The following is a 15,070-nucleotide window of genomic DNA, read 5'->3' on the forward strand; positions in this document are numbered from 1 at the left end:
ACATATAAGAATATAACTACTATAATACTGCCCCCTATATACAAGAATATAACTACTATAATACTGCCTCCTATATACAAGAATATAACTACTATAATACTGCTCCCTATATTCAAGGATATAACTACTATAATACTGCTCCTATATACAAGAATATAACTACTATAATACTGCTCCTATATACAAGAATATAACTACTATAATACTGCCCCTATATACAAGAATATAACTACTGTAATACTGCTCCTATATACAAGAATATAACTACTATAATACTGCTCCTATATACAAGAATATAACTACTATAATACTGCTCCTATATACAAGAATATAACTACTATAATACTGCTCCTATATACAAGAATATAACTACTATAATACTGCTCCTATATACAAGAATATAACTACTATAATACTGCCCCTATATACAAGAATATAACAACTATAATACTGCTCCTATATACAAGAATATAACTACTATAATACTGCCCCTATATACAAGAATATAACTACTATAATGCTGCTCCTATATACAAGAATATAACTACTATAATACTACCCCTATATACAAGAATATAACTACTATAGTACTTCTCCTATATACAAGCATATAACTACTATAATACTGCTCCTATATACAAGAATATAACTACTATAATACTGCCCCTATATACAAGAATATAACTACTATAATACTGCCCCTATATACAAGAATATAACTACTATAATACTGCTCCCTATATACAAGAATATAACTACTATAATACTGCCCCCTATATACAAGAATATAACTACTATAATACTGCCTCATATATACAAGAATATAACTACTATAATACTGCCCCCTATATACAAGAATATAACTACTATAATACTGCCCCTATATACAAGAATATAACTACTATAATACTGCTCCCTATATACAAGAATATAAGTACTATAATACTGCCCCTATATACAAGAATATAACTACTATAATACTGCCCCTATATACAAGAATATAACTACTATAATACTGCTCCTATATACAAGAATATAACTACTATAATACTGCCCCTATATACAAGAATATAACTACTTTAATACTGCCCCTATATACAAGAATATAACTACTATAATACTGCCCCTATATACAAGAATATAAATATTATAATACTGCCCCTATATACAAGAATATAACTACTATAATACTGCCCCTATATACAAGAATATAAGTACTATAATACTGCCCCTATATACAAGAATATAACTACTATAATACTGCCCCTATATACAAGAATATAACTACTATAATACTGCTCCTATATACAAGAATATAACTACTATAATACTGCCCCTATATACAAGAATATAACTACTTTAATACTGCCCCTATATACAAGAATATAACTACTATAATACTGCCCCTATATACAAGAATATAAATATTATAATACTGCCCCTATATACAAGAATATAACTACTATAATACTGCCCCTATATACAAGAATATAACTACTATAATACTGCTCCCTATATACAAGAATATAACTACTATAATACTGCCCCTATATACAAGAATATAACTACTATAATACTGCCCCCTATATACAAGAATATAACTACTATAATACTGCCCCTATAGCTAAGGATATATATACTATGATACTACCCCCATTAGGTAAGGATATATGTACTAGAATACTGCACCTATAGGTAAGGCTATATGAACTATGTTAATGCCCGTATAGGTAATGATATATGTACTATGATACTGTCCTCTATAGGTAAGGATGTATATACTATGATATTGTCCTCTATAGGTATGGATATATGTACTAAGATACTGCCTGCATAGGTAAGGATATATGTTCTATAATAAGGTCCCTATAGGTAAGGATATATGTGCTATGAGACGGCCCCTATAGGTAACGATATATGCACTGTAATACGGTCACTATAGGTAAGGATATATGTACTATGATATGATACTGCCCCCTATAGGTAAGGATATATGTACTATGATACAGTCTCCTATAGGTAAGGATAAATGTACTATGATACTGACCCCCTATAGGTGAGGATATATGCACTATAATACTGTCCCTATAGGTAAGGATATGTGTACTATGATACTGCCCCCTATAGGTGAAGATATATGCACTATAATACTGTCCCTATAGGTAAGGATATGTGTACTATGATACTGCCCCCTATAGGTGAAGATATATGTACTATAATACTGCCCCTTTTGGACTGTTTGTCCTCTTCGCTCCTCTTGTCGGGCAGGTGAGGGAGCTGCTGTCGGAGCTGGACATGGAGCAGAAGAGAAGTGTGGATGTGATAAAGGGAATCAGGAAATATGAGCGGCGGGTGAAGGAGCTGACGTTCCAGGTAAATAGATTTTCCTGCGATCATATTGATTTTCTTTCAGGACATCTTCATTCTCCTCTGATTTCTTTCTTATAGGGGGAGGAGGACAGGAAGAATAATCTAAGGCTCCAAGATCTGGTTGACAAACTGCAAATGAAAGTGAAGTCTTACAAGAGGCTGACTGAGGAGGCGGTGAGTGTGAGGGGGAGGAGGGAGCAGGCTGACTGAGGAGGCGGTGAGGGGGAGGAAGGAGCAGGCTGACTGAGGAGGCGGTGAGTGTGAGGGGGAGGAGGGAGCAGGCTAACAGAGGAGGCGGTGAGTCTGAGGGGGAAGAGGGAGCAGGCTGACTGAGGAGACGGTGACGGGGAGGAGGGAGCAGGCTGACTGAGGAGGCGGTGAGTGTGAGGGGGAGGAGGGAGCAGGCTGACTGAGGAGACGGGGAGGAGGGAGCAGGCTGACTGAGGAGGCAGTGAGTGTGAGGGGGAGGAGGGAGCAGGCTGACTGAGGAGGGGGGGAGGAGGGAGCAGGCTGACTGAGGAGGCGGTGAGGGGGAAGAGGGAGCAGGCTGACTGAGGAGGCGGTGAGTGTGACGGGAAGGAGGGAGCAGGTTGACTGAGGAGGGGGGGAGGATGGAGCAGGCTGACTGAGGAGGCAGTGAGGGGGAAGAAGGAGCAGGCTGACTGAGGAGGCGGTGAGTGTGACTGGAAGGAGGGAGCAGGTTGACTGAGGGGGAGGAGGGAGCAGGCTGACTGAGGGGGAGGAGGGAGCAGGCTGACTGAGGAAGCGGTGAGTGTGAGGGGGAGGAGGGAGCAGGCTGACTGAGGAGGGGGGGAGGATGGAGCAGACTGACTGCGGAGGCAGTGAGGGGGAGGAGGGAGCAGGCTGACTGAGGGGAAGGGGGGAGTAGGCTGACTGAGGAGGCGGTGAGAGGGAGGAGGGAACAGGCTGACTGAGGAGGAGGCGGTGAGTGTGACGGGAAGGAGGGAGCAGGTTGACTGAGGAGGCGGTGAGGGGGAGGAGGGAGCAGGCTGACTGAGGAGGCAGTGAGTGTGAGGGGGGGGAGGGAGCAGGCTGACTGAGGAAGCGGTGAGTGTGAGGGGGAGGAGGGAGCAGGCTGACTGAGGAGACGGTGACGGGGAGGAGGGAGCAGGCTGACTGAGGAGACTGTGAGGGGGAGGAGGGAGCAGGCTGACTGAGGAGGGGGGGAGGAGGGAGCAGGCTGACTGAGGAGGCGGTGAGGGGGAAGAGGGAGGAGGCTGACTGAGGAGGCGGTGAGTGTGACGGGAAGGAGGGAGCAGGTTGGCTGAGGAGACGGGGAGGAGATAGCAGGCTGACTGAGGAGGCGGTGAGTGTGAGGGGGAGGAGGGAGCAGGCTGACTGAGGAAGGAGCAGGCAGACTGGAGGTGGTGAGTGTGAAGAGGGGGGGCAGCAGGCTGACTGAGGCGGTGAGTGTGAGGGGGAGGATAGGGCAGGTTGACTGAGGAGGCGGTGAGGTGGAGGAGGGAGCAGGCTGACTGAGGAGGCAGTGAGTGTGAGGGGGAGGAGGGAGCAGGCTGACTGAGAAGGCGGTGAGGGTGCGGGGGAGGAGGGAGCAGGCTGACTGAGGAGGCGGTGAGTGTGAGGAGGGAGCAGGCTGACTGAGGAGGCGGTGAGTGTGACGGGAAGGAGGGAGCAGGTTGACTGAGGAGGCGGTGAGGGGGAGGAGGGAGCAGGCTGACTGAGGAGGCAGTGAGTGTGAGGGGGAGGAGGGAGCAGGCTGACTGAGGAGGTGGTGAGGGGTAGGAGGGAGCAGGCTGACTGAGGAGGCGGTGAGTGTGGGGGGAAGAGGGAGCAGGCTGACTGAGGGGGAGGAAGGAGCAGGCTGACTGAGGAGGCAGTGAGTGTGAGGGGAGGAGGGAGCAGGCTGACTGAGGAGGGGGAGGAGGGAGCAGGTTGACTGAGGAGGGTGTGGGGGAGGGGAGAGCAGGCTGACTGAGGAGGCGGTGAGGGGTAGGAGGGAGCAGGCTGACTGAGGAGGCGGTGAGTGTGGGGGGAAGAGGGAGCAGGCTGACTGAGGGGGAGGAAGGAGCAGGCTGACTGAGGAGGCAGTGAGTGTGAGGGGAGGAGGGAGCAGGCTGACTGAGGAGGGGGAGGAGGGAGCAGGTTGACTGAGGAGGGTGTGGGGGAGGGGAGAGCAGGCTGACTGAGGAGGCGGTGAAGGGGAGGAGGGAGCAGGCTGACTGAGGAGGCTGTGAGGGGGAGGAGGGAACAGGCTGACTGAGGAGGCTGTGAGGGGGAGGAGGGAACAGGCTAACTGAGGAGGCGGTGAGTGTGGGGGGAGGAGGGAGCAGGCTGACTGAGGAGACGGTGACGGGGAGAAGGGAGCAGGCTGACTGAGGAGGCTGTGAGGGGGAGGAGGGAGCAGGCTGACTGAGGAGACTGTGAGGGGGAGGAGGGAGCAGGCTGACTGAGAAGGGGGGGAGGAGGGAGCAGGCTGACTGAGGAGGCGGTGAGGGGGAAGAGGGAGGAGGCTGACTGAGGAGGCGGTGAGTGTGACGGGAAGAAGGGAGCAGGTTGACTGAGGAGACGGGGAGGAGATAGCAGGCTGACTGAGGAGGCGGTGAGTGTGAGGGGGAGGAGGGAGCAGGCTGACTGAGGAGGGAGCAGGCTGACTGAGGAGGGAGCAGGCAGACTGAGGAGGCAGTGAGTGTGAGGGGAGGAGGGAGCAGGCTGAGAAAGGGGGAGGAGGGAGCAGGTTGACTGAGGAGGGTGTGGGGGAGGGGAGAGCAGGCTGACTGAGGAGGCGGTGAAGGGGAGGAGGGAGCAGGCTGACTGAGGAGTCGGTTAGTGTGGGGGGAGGAGGGAGCAGGCTGACTGAGGGGGAGGAAGGAGCAGGCTGACTGAGGAGGCAGTGAGTGTGAGGGGAGGAGGGAGCAGGCTGACTGAGGAGGGGGAGGAGGGAGCAAGTTGACTGAGGGGGGAGGAGGGAGCAGGCTGACTGAGGAGGTGGTGAGGGGAGGAGGGAGCAGGCTGACTGAGGAGACGGTGAGGGGAGGAGGGAGCAGGCTGACTGAGGAGGCGGTGAGTGTGCGGGGGCGGAGGGAGCAGGCTGACTGAGGGGGAGGAAGGAGCAGGCTGACTGAGGAGGCAGTGAGTGTGAGGGGAGGAGGGAGCAGGCTGACTGAGGAGGGGGAGGAGGGAGCAAGTTGACTGAGGGGGGAGGAGGGAGCAGGCTGACTGAGGAGGTGGTGAGGGGAGGAGGGAGCAGGCTGACTGAGGAGACGGTGAGGGGAGGAGGGAGCAGGCTGACTGAGGAGGCGGTGAGTGTGCGGGGGAGGAGGGAGCAGGCTGACTGAGGAGGCGGTGAGTGTGAGGAGGGAGCAGGCTGACTGGGGAGGAGGGAGCAGGCTGACTGAGGAGGCGGTGAGTGTGACGGGAAGGAGGGAGCAGGTTGACTGAGGAGGGGGGAGGATGGAGCAGGCAGACTGAGGAGGCAGTGAGGGGGAAGAAGGAGCAGGCTGACTGAGGAGGCGGTGAGTGTGACTGGAAGGAGGGAGCAGGTTGACTGAGGGGGAGGAGGGAGCAGGCTGACTGAGGAGGGGAGGAGGGAGCAGGCTGACTGAGGAAGCGGTGAGGGGGAGGAGGGAGCAGGCTGACTGAGGAGGGGGGGGGGGAGGATGGAGCAGGCTGACTGAGGAGGCAGTGAGGGGGAGGAGGGAGCAGGCTGACTGAGGGGGAGGGGGGGGGGAGTAGGCTGAGGAGGCGGTGAGGGGGAGGAGGGAGCAGGCTGACTGAGGAGGAGGCGGTGAGTGTGACGGGAAGGAGGGAGCAGGTTGACTGAGGAGGCTGTGAGGGGGAGGAGGGAGCAGGCTGACTGAGGAGGCGGTGAGTGTGAGGGGGAGGAGGGAGCAGGCTGACTGAGGAGGGGGGGAGGAGGGAGCAGGCTGACTGAGGAGGCGGTGAGGGGGAAGAGGGAGTAGGCTGACTGAGGAGGCGGTGAGTGTGACGGGAAGGAGGGAGCAGGTTGACTGAGGAGACGGGGAGGAGATAGCAGGCTGACTGAGGAGGCGGTGAGTGTGAGGGGAAGGAGGGAGCAGGCTGACTGAGGAGGGAGCAGGCTGACTGAGGAGGGAGCAGGCTGACTGAGGAGGAAGCAGGCAGACTGGAGGTGGTGAGTGTGAAGAGGGGGGGGCAGCAGGCTGACTGAGGCGGTGAGTTTGAGGGGGAGGATAGGGCAGGTTGACTGAGGAGGCGGTGAGGTGGAGGAGGGAGCAGGTTGACTAAGGAGGTGGTGAGTGTGAGGGGGAGGAGGGAGCAGGCTGACTTGAGGACGGGTGAGGTTGGAGGAGGGAGCAGGCTGACTTGAGGAGGCTGTGAGAGGGAGGAGGTGTTGAGGGGGAGGTGGGAGCAGGTTGACTGAGGGGGAGGTGGGAGCAGGTTGACTGAGGGGAAGGAGGGAGCAGGTTGGCTGAGGGGTCGGTGAGGGGGAGGAGGGAGCAGGCGGTGAGGGGGAGGAGGAAGCAGGCTGAGGAGGTGGTGAGGAGGGAGCAGGCTGATTGAGGAGCCGGTGAGGGGAGGAGGGAGCAGGCTGACTGAGGAGCCGGTGAGGGGAGGAGGGAGCAGGCTGACTGGTGAGGGGGAGGAGGGAGCAGGCTGACTGGTGAGGGGGAGGAGGGAGTAGGCTGATTGAGGAGAAGGTGAGGGGAGGAGGGAGCAGGCTGACTGAGGAGGGCGGTGAGTGTAAGGGGGAGGAGGGAGCAGGCTGACTGAGGAAGCGGTGAGTGTAAGGGGGAGGAGGGAGCAGGCTGACTGAGGAGGCGGTGAGTGTAAGGGGGAGGAGGGAGCAGGCTGACTGAGGAGGCGGTGAGTGTAAGGGGGAGGAGGGAGCAGGCTGACTGAGGAGGCGGTGAGTGTAAGGGGGAGGAGGGAACAGGCTGACTGAGGAGGTGGTGAGTGTAAGGGGGAGGAGGGAACAGGCTGACTGAGGAGGTGGTGAGTGTAAGGGGGAGGAGGGAGCAGGCTGACTGAGGAGGTGGTGAGTGTAAGGGGGAGGAGGGAGTAGGCAGACTGACTGAGGATGCGGTGAGGGGGAGGAGGGTGCAGGCTGACTGAGTGACTGAGGATGCGGTGACGGGGAGGAGAGAGCAGGCTGACTGAGGAGGCAGTGAGGAGGAGGAGGGAGCAGGCTGACTGAAGAGGCAGTGAGTTTGAGGGGGAGGAGGGAGCAGGCTGACTGAGGAGGCGGTGAGTGAGTGAGGGGGAGGAGGGAGCAGGCTGACTGAGGAGGCTGTGAGGGGGAGGAGAGAACGGGCTGACTGAGCAGGTGGTGAGTGTGAGGGGAGGAGGGAGCAGGCTGACTAAGGAAGCAGTGAGTGTGAGGGGAGGAGGGAGCAGGCTGACTGAAGGGGAGGAGGGAGCCAGCTGACTGAAGAGGTGGTGAGTCTTAGGGGGAGGAGGGAGCAGGCTGACTGAGGAGGCGGTGAGTGTGAGGGGGAGGAGGAAGCAGGCTGACTGAGGAGGTGGTGAGTGTGAGGGGGTGGAGGGAGCAGGCTGACTGAGGAGGCGGTGAGTGTGAGGGGGAAGAGGGAGCAGGCTGACTGAGGAGGTGGTGAGTGTGACGGGAATGAGGGAGCAGGTTGACTGAGGAAGCGCTGAGTGGGAGGAGGGAGCAGGCTGACTGAGAAGGCGGTGAGTGAGGGGGAGGAGGGAGCAGGCTGACTGAGGAGGCGATGGGTAAGGGGGAGGAGGGAGCAGGCTGACTGAGTGGGAGGAGGGAGCAGGCTGACTGAGGAGGAGGAGAGAACGGGCTGACTGAGGAGGTGCTGAGTGTGAGGGGAGGAGGGAGCAGGCTAACTGAGGAGGCGGTGAGTGTGATGAGGAGGAGGAAGCAGGCTGACTGAGGAGGCGGTGAGTGTGAGGGGGAAGAGGGAGCAGGCTGACTGAGAAGGTCTGACTGAGGCTGACTGAGTGTGACGGGAAGGAGGGAGCAGGTTGACTGAGGAGGCGCTGAGGGGGAGGAGGAAGCAGGCTGACTGAGGAGGCGGTGAGTGTGAGGGTGAAGGAGGAAGCAGGCTGGCTGAGGAGGCGGTGAGTGAGGTTGAGGAGGGAGCAGGCTGACTGAGGAGGCGGTGAGTGTGAGGGGGAAGAGGGAGCAGGCTGACTGAGGAGGCGGTGAGTGAGGGGGAAGAGGAAGCAGGCTGACTGAGGAGGCGGTGAGTGTGAGGGGGAAGAGGGAGCAGGCTGACTGAGTAGGTGGTGAGTGTGACGGGAAGGAGGGAGCAGGTTGACTGAGGAGGCGCTGAGGGGGAGGAGGGAGCAGGCTGACTGAGGAGGCGGTGAGTGTGAGGGGGAAGAGGGAGCAGGCTGACTGAGGAGGTGATGAGTGTGACGGGAAGGAGGGAGCAGGTTGAATGAGGAGGCGCTGAGGGGGAGGAGGAAGCAGGCTGACTGAGGAGGCGGTGAGTGAGGGGGAGGAGGGAGCAGGCTGACTGAGGAGGCGGTGAGTGAGGGGGAGGAGGGAGCAGGCTGACTGAGGGGGAGGAGGGAGCAGGCTGACTGAGGAGGCTGTGAGGGGGAGGAGAGAACGGGCTGAGGAGGCGGTGAGGGGGAGGAGGGAGCAGGCTGACTGAGGAGGCTGTGAAGGGGAGGAGAGAACGGGCTGACTGAGGAGGTGCTGAGTGTGAGGGGAGGAGGGAGCAGGCTAACTGAGGAGGTGGTGAGTGTGAGGGTGAAGGAGGAAGCAGGCTGGCTGAGGAGGCGGTGAGTGTGGGGGGGAAGAGGGAGCAGGCTGACTGAGGAGGCGGTGAGTGTGACGGGAAGGAGGGAGCAGGTTGACTGAGGAGGCGCTGAGGGGGAGGAGGAAGCAGGCTGACTGAGGAGGCGGTGAGTGAGGGGGAGGAGGGAGCAGGCTGGCTGAGGAGGCGGTGAGTGTGAGGGGGAAGAGGGAGCAGGCTGACTGAGGAGGCGGTGAAGGGGAAGAGGAAGCAGGCTGACTGTGGAGGCGGTGAGTGTGAGGGGGAAGAGGGAGCAGGCTGACTGAGGAGGTGGTGAGTGTGACGGGAAGGAGGGAGCAGGTTGACTGAGGAGGCGCTGAGGGGGAGGAGGGAGCAGGCTGACTGAGGAGGCGGTGAGTGTGAGGGGGAAGAGGGAGCAGGCTGACTGAGGAGGTGGTGAGTGTGACGGGAAGGAGGGAGCAGGTTGACTGAGGAGGCGCTGAGGGGGGGGAGGAAGCAGGCTGACTGAGGAGGCGGTGAGTGAGGGGGAGGAGGGAGCAGGCTGACTGAAGAGGCGGTGTGTGAGGGGGAGGAGGGAGCAGGCTGAGGGGGAGGAGGGAGCAGGCTGACTGAGGAGGCTGTGAGGGGGAGGAGAGAACGGGCTGAGGAGGCGGTGAGGGAGAGGAGGGAGCAGGCTGACTGAGGAGGCGGTGAGTGTGACGGGAAGGAGGGAGCAGATTGACTGAAGAGGCGGTGAGGGGGAGGAGGGAGCAGGCTGACTGAGGAGGCGGTCAGGGGGAGGAAGAAGCAGGCTGAGGAGGCGGTGAGGGGGAGGAGGGAGCAGGCTGATTGAGGAGCCGGTTAGGGGGAGGAGGGAGCAGGCTGATTGAGGAGCCGGTGAGGGGGAGGAGGGAGCAGGCTGACTGAGGAGGCGGTGAGAGGGAGCAGGCTGACTGAGGAGGAGGTGGTGACTGTGAGGCGGAGGAGGGAGCAGGCTGACTGAGGAGGCGTTGAGTGAGGGGGAGGAGGGAGCAGGCTGACTGAGGAGGCGTTGAGTGAGGGGGAGGAGGGAGCAGGCTGACTGAGGGGGCGGTAAGTGTGTGGGAGAGGAGAGAGCAGGCTGACTGAGGAGGCGGTGAGTGTGAGTGGAGGAGGGAGCAGGCTGACTGAGGAGGCGGTGAGTGAGGGGGAGGAGGGAGCAGGCTGACTGAGGAGGCGGTGAGTGAGGGGGAGGAGGGAGCAGGCTGACTGAGGAGGCGGTGAGTGAGGGGGAGGAGGGAGCAGGCTGACTGAGGGGGAGGAGGGAGCAGGCTGACTGAGGAGGCTGTGAGGGGGAGGAGAGAACGGGCTGACTGAGGTGAGTGAGGGGGAGGAGGGAGCAGGCTGACTGAGGAGGCTGTGAGGGGGAGGAGAGAACGGGCTGACTGAGGTGAGTGAGGGGGAGGAGGGAGCAGGCTGACTGAGGAGGCTGTGAGGGGGAGGAGAGAACGGGCTGACTGAGGAGATGGTGAGTGTGAAGGGAGGAGGGAGCAGGCTAACTGAGGAGGCGGTGAGGGTGAAGGAGGAGGCAGGCTGACTGAGGAGGCGGTGAGTGAGGGGGAGGAGGGAGCAGGCTGACTGAGGAGGCGGTGAGAGGGAGGAGAGAACGGGCTGACTGAGGAGGTGGTGAGTGTGAAGGGAGGAGGGAGCAGGCTAACTGAGGAGGCGGTGAGTGTGAGGGGGAAGAGGGAGCAGGCTGACTGAGGAGGCGGTGAGGGGGAGGAAGCAGGCTGAGGAGGCGGTGAGGGGGAGGAGGGAGCAGGCTGATTGAGGAGACAGGGTGAGGAGGGAGCAGGCTGACTGAGGAGGCGTTGAGTGAGGGGGAGGAGGGAGCAGGCTGACTAAGGGAGAGGAGGGAGCAGGCTGACAGAGGAGGCGGTGAGGGGGAGGAGGGAGCAGGCTGACAGAGGAGGCGGTTAGGGGAGGAGGGAGCAGGCTGACTGAGGAGGCGGTGAGGGGGAGGAGGGAGCAGGCTGGCTGAGGAGTCGGTGAGGTGGAGGAGGGAGAAGGCTGACTGAGGAGGCGGTGAAAGGGAGCAGGCTGACTGAGGAGGTGGTGAGGGGGAGGAAGGAGCCAGCTGACTGAAGGGGAGGAGGTAGCAGGCTGACTGAGGAGGCGGTGAGTATGAGGGGGAGGAGGGAGCAGGCTGAGTGAGGAGGCGGTGAGTGAGTGGGAGGAGGGAGCAAGCTGACTGAGGAGGCGGTAAGTGTGTGGGGAAGGAGGGAGCAGGCTGACTGAGGAGGCGGTAAGTGTGGGGGAGGAGGGAGCAGGCTGACTGAGGAGGCGGTGATTGTGAGGAGGGAGCAGGCTGACTGAGGAGGCGGTAAGTATGTGGGGGAGGAGGGAGCAGGCTGACTGAGGAGGCGGTGAGTGGAGGAGGGAGCAGGCTGACTGAGGAGGCGGTGAGTGTGAGGAGGGAGCAGTCTTACTGAGGAGGGAGCAGGCTGACTGAGGAGGCGGTAAGTGTGTGGGGGAGGAGGGATCAGGCTGACTGAGGAGGCGGTGAGTGTGAGTGGAGGGAGGGAGCAGGCTGACTGAGGAGGCGGTGAGTGAGGGGGAGGAGGGAGCAGGCTGACTGGAGGCGGTGAGTGAGGGGGAGAAGGGAGCAGGCTGACTGAGGAGGCGGTGAGTGAGGGGGAGGAGGGAGCAGGCTGACTGAGGAGGCGGTAAGTGTGTGGGGGAGGAGAGAGCAGGCTGACTGAGGAGGCGGTGAGTGTGAGTGGAGGAGGGAGCAGGCTGACTGAGGAGGCGGTGAGTGAGGTTGAGGAGGGAGCAGGCTGACTGAGGAGGCGGTGAGTGAGGGGGAGGAGGGAGCAGGTTGACTGAGGAGGCGGTGAGTGAGGGGGAGGAGGGAGCAGGCTGACTGAGGGGGAGGAGGGAGCAGGCTGACTGAGGAGGCTGTGAGGGGGAGGAGAGAACGGGCTGACTGAAGAGGTGGTGAGTGTGAGGGGAGCAGGGAGCAGGCTAACTGAGGAGGCGGTGAGGGTGAAGGAGGCGGCAGGCTGACTGAGGAGGCGGTGAGTGTGAGGGGGAAGAGGGAGCAGGCTAACTGAGGAGGCGGTGAGTGACGGGAAGGAGGGAGCAGGCTGACTGAGGAGGCGGTGAGGGGGAGGAAGCAGGCTGAGGAGGCGGTGAGGGGGAGGAGGGAGCAGGCTGATTGAGGAGGCGGTGAGGGGAGGAGGGAGCAGGCTGACTGAGGAGACAGGGTGAGGAGGGAGAAGGCTGACTGAGTAGGTGGTGAGTGTGAGTGGGAGGAGGGAGCAGGCTGACTGAGGAGGCGGTGAGGGGGAGGAGGGAGCAGGCTGACTGAGGAGGCTGTGAGGGGGAGGAGGGAGCAGGCTGACTGAGGAGGCGGTGAGGGGGAGGAGGGAGCAGGCTGGCTGAGGTGAGGTGGAGGAGGGAGAAGGCTGACTGAGGAGGCGGTGAGAGGGAGTTGGCTGACTGAGGGGGAGGAGGGAGCAGGCTGAGTGAGGAGGCAGTGAGTGGGAGGAGGGAGCAGGCTGACTGAGGAGGCGGTAAGTGTGGGGGAGGAGGGAGCAGGCTGACTGAGGAGGCGGTGAGTGAGGGGGAGGAGGGAGCAGGCTGACTGAGGAGGCGGTAAGTATGTGGGGGAGGAGGGAGCAGGCTCACTGAGGAGGCGGTGAGTGTGAGTGGAGGAGGGAGCAGGCTGACTGAGGAGGCGGTGAGTGAGTGGGAGGAGGGAGCAGGCTGACTGAGGAGGCGGTAAGTGTGTGGGGGAGGAGGCAGCAGGCTGACTGAGGAGGCAGTGAGTGTGAGGAGGGAGCAGGCTGACTGAGGAGGCGGTGAGTGAGGGGGAGGAGGGAGCAGGTTGACTGAGGAGGCGGTAAGTGTGTGTGGGGGAGGAGGGAGCAGGCTTACTGAGAAGGCGGTAAGTATGTGGGGGAGGAGGGAGCAGGCTAACTGAGGAGGCGGTGAGTGTGAGTGGAGGAGGGAGCAGGCTGACTGAGGAGGCGGTGAGTGTGAGTGAGGAGGGAGCAGGCTTACTGAGGAGGCGGTGAGTGAGTGGGAGGAGGGAGCAGGCTGACTGGAGGCGGTGAGTGAGGGGGAGAAGGGAGCAGGCTGACTGAGGAGGCGGTGAGTGTGAGTGGAGGAGGGAGCAGGCTTACTGAGGAGGCGGTGAGTGAGAGGGAGGAGGGAGCAGGCTGACTGGAGGCGGTGAGTGAGGGGGAGAAGGGAGCAGGCTGACTGAGGAGGCGGTGAGTGTGAGTGGAGGAGGGAGCAGGCTTACTGAGGAGGCGGTGAGTGAGGTTGAGGAGGGAGCAGGCTGACTGAGGAGGCGGTGAGTGAGGGGGAGGAGGGAGCAGGTTGACTGAGGAGGCGGTGAGTGAGGGGGAGGAGGGAGCAGGCTGACTGAGGGGGAGGAGGGAGCAGGCTGACTGAGGAGGCTGTGAGGGGGAGGAGAGAACGGGCTGACTGAAGAGGTGGTGAGTGTGAGGGGAGCAGGCTAACTGAGGAGGCGGTGAGGGTGAAGGAGGCGGCAGGCTGACTGAGGAGGCGGTGAGGGGGAAGAGGGAGCAGGCTGACTGAGGAGGCGGTGAGTGACGGGAAGGAGGGAGCAGGTTGACTGAGGGGGAGGAGGGAGCAGGCTGACTGAGGAGGCGGTGAGGGGGAGGAAGCAGGCTGAGGAGGCGGTGAGGGGGAGGAGGGAGCAGGCTGATTCAGGAGGCGGTGAGGGGAGGAGGGAGCAGGCTGACTGAGGAGACAGGGTGAGGAGGGAGAAGGCTGACTGAGTAGGTGGTGAGTGTGAGTGGGAGGAGGGAGCAGGCTGACTGAGGAGGCGGTAAGTATGTGGGGGAGGAGGGAGCAGGCTCACTGAGGAGGCGGTGAGTGTGAGTGGAAGAGGGAGCAGGCTGACTGAGGAGGCGGTGAGTGAGTGGGAGGAGGGAGCAGGCTACCTGAGGAGGCTGACTGAGGAGGCGGTAAGTGTGTGGGGGAGGAGGGAGCAGGCTGACTGAGGAGGCAGTGAGTGTGAGGAGGGAGCAGGCTGACTGAGGAGGCGGTGAGTGAGGGGGAGGAGGGAGCAGGTTGACTGAGGAGGCGGTAAGTGTGTGGGGGAGGAGGGAGCAGGCTTACTGAGAAGGCGGTAAGTATGTGGGGGAGGAGGGAGCAGGCTAACTGAGGAGGCGGTGAGTGTGAGTGGAGGAGGGAGCAGGCTGACTGAGGAGGCGGTGAGTGTGAGTGTGAGGAGGGAGCAGGCTTACTGAGGAGGCAGTGAGTGGGAGGAGGGAGCAGGCTGACTGAGGAGGCGGTAAGTGTGTGGGGGAGGAGGGAGCAGGCTGACTGAGGAGGCGGTGAGTGTGAGGAGGGAGCAGGCTGACTGAGGAGGCGGTGAGTGAGGGGGAGGAGGGAGCAGGCTGACTGAGGAGGCGGTGAGTGTGAGGAGGGAGCAGGCTGACTGAGGAGGCGGTGACTGAGTGTGAGTGGAGGAGGGAGCAGGCTGACTGAGGAGGCGGTGAGTGTGAGTGGAGGAGGGAGCAGGCTGACTGAGGAGGCGGTGAGTGAGTGGGAGGAGGGAGCAGGCTGACTGAGGAGGCGGTAAGTGTGTGTGGGGAAGGAGGGAGCAGGCTGACTGAGGATGCGGTGAGTGTGAGTGTGAGGAGGGAGCAGGCTTACTGAGGGGGAGGAGGGAGCAGGGGCTGCATCAGTCACATATCAGCTCCACTGATCAGCATCTTAGAGGTTAACTCTCCAGACATGTTCTATCACTGCATATCCTTTATTACTTTTATATCCTGTAATACTCCAGTCACATCCAGAGCTGCATTTACATTTATTCAGTTATATCACGTGTTCTACTCCAGTCACATGCAGAGCTCCAGTGACAAACCTGCAGTTACATCAGAATGCCTTATTCTCCAGTCATATCCAGAGCGGCAGTCGCTATATTGCTTTTACATCATGCCTTATACTACGGTCACATCCATAGCTGCATTCACATTCCTCATTTTTCTGTACACTGTGGTACA

At 59.1% G+C, this 15,070-nt stretch overlaps 1 protein-coding gene across 1 annotated transcript in view; it reads left to right on the plus strand.

The window, feature by feature from the left end:
* LOC142665553 (myosin heavy chain, skeletal muscle-like) overlaps nt 1–15,070 on the plus strand; it is a 36,792-nt gene that overhangs the window by 4,355 nt on the left and 17,367 nt on the right. The window contains exons 6-7 of the mRNA XM_075845257.1: nt 2,269–2,373; nt 2,449–2,544. Coding sequence (XP_075701372.1) covers nt 2,269–2,373; nt 2,449–2,544 — 201 coding nt within the window. The remainder of the gene's footprint in view (nt 1–2,268; nt 2,374–2,448; nt 2,545–15,070) is intronic.

Source organism: Rhinoderma darwinii, chromosome 13 (genome assembly GCF_050947455.1).
Source record: "Rhinoderma darwinii isolate aRhiDar2 chromosome 13, aRhiDar2.hap1, whole genome shotgun sequence".
NCBI classification, from domain to species: domain Eukaryota; kingdom Metazoa; phylum Chordata; class Amphibia; order Anura; family Rhinodermatidae; genus Rhinoderma; species Rhinoderma darwinii.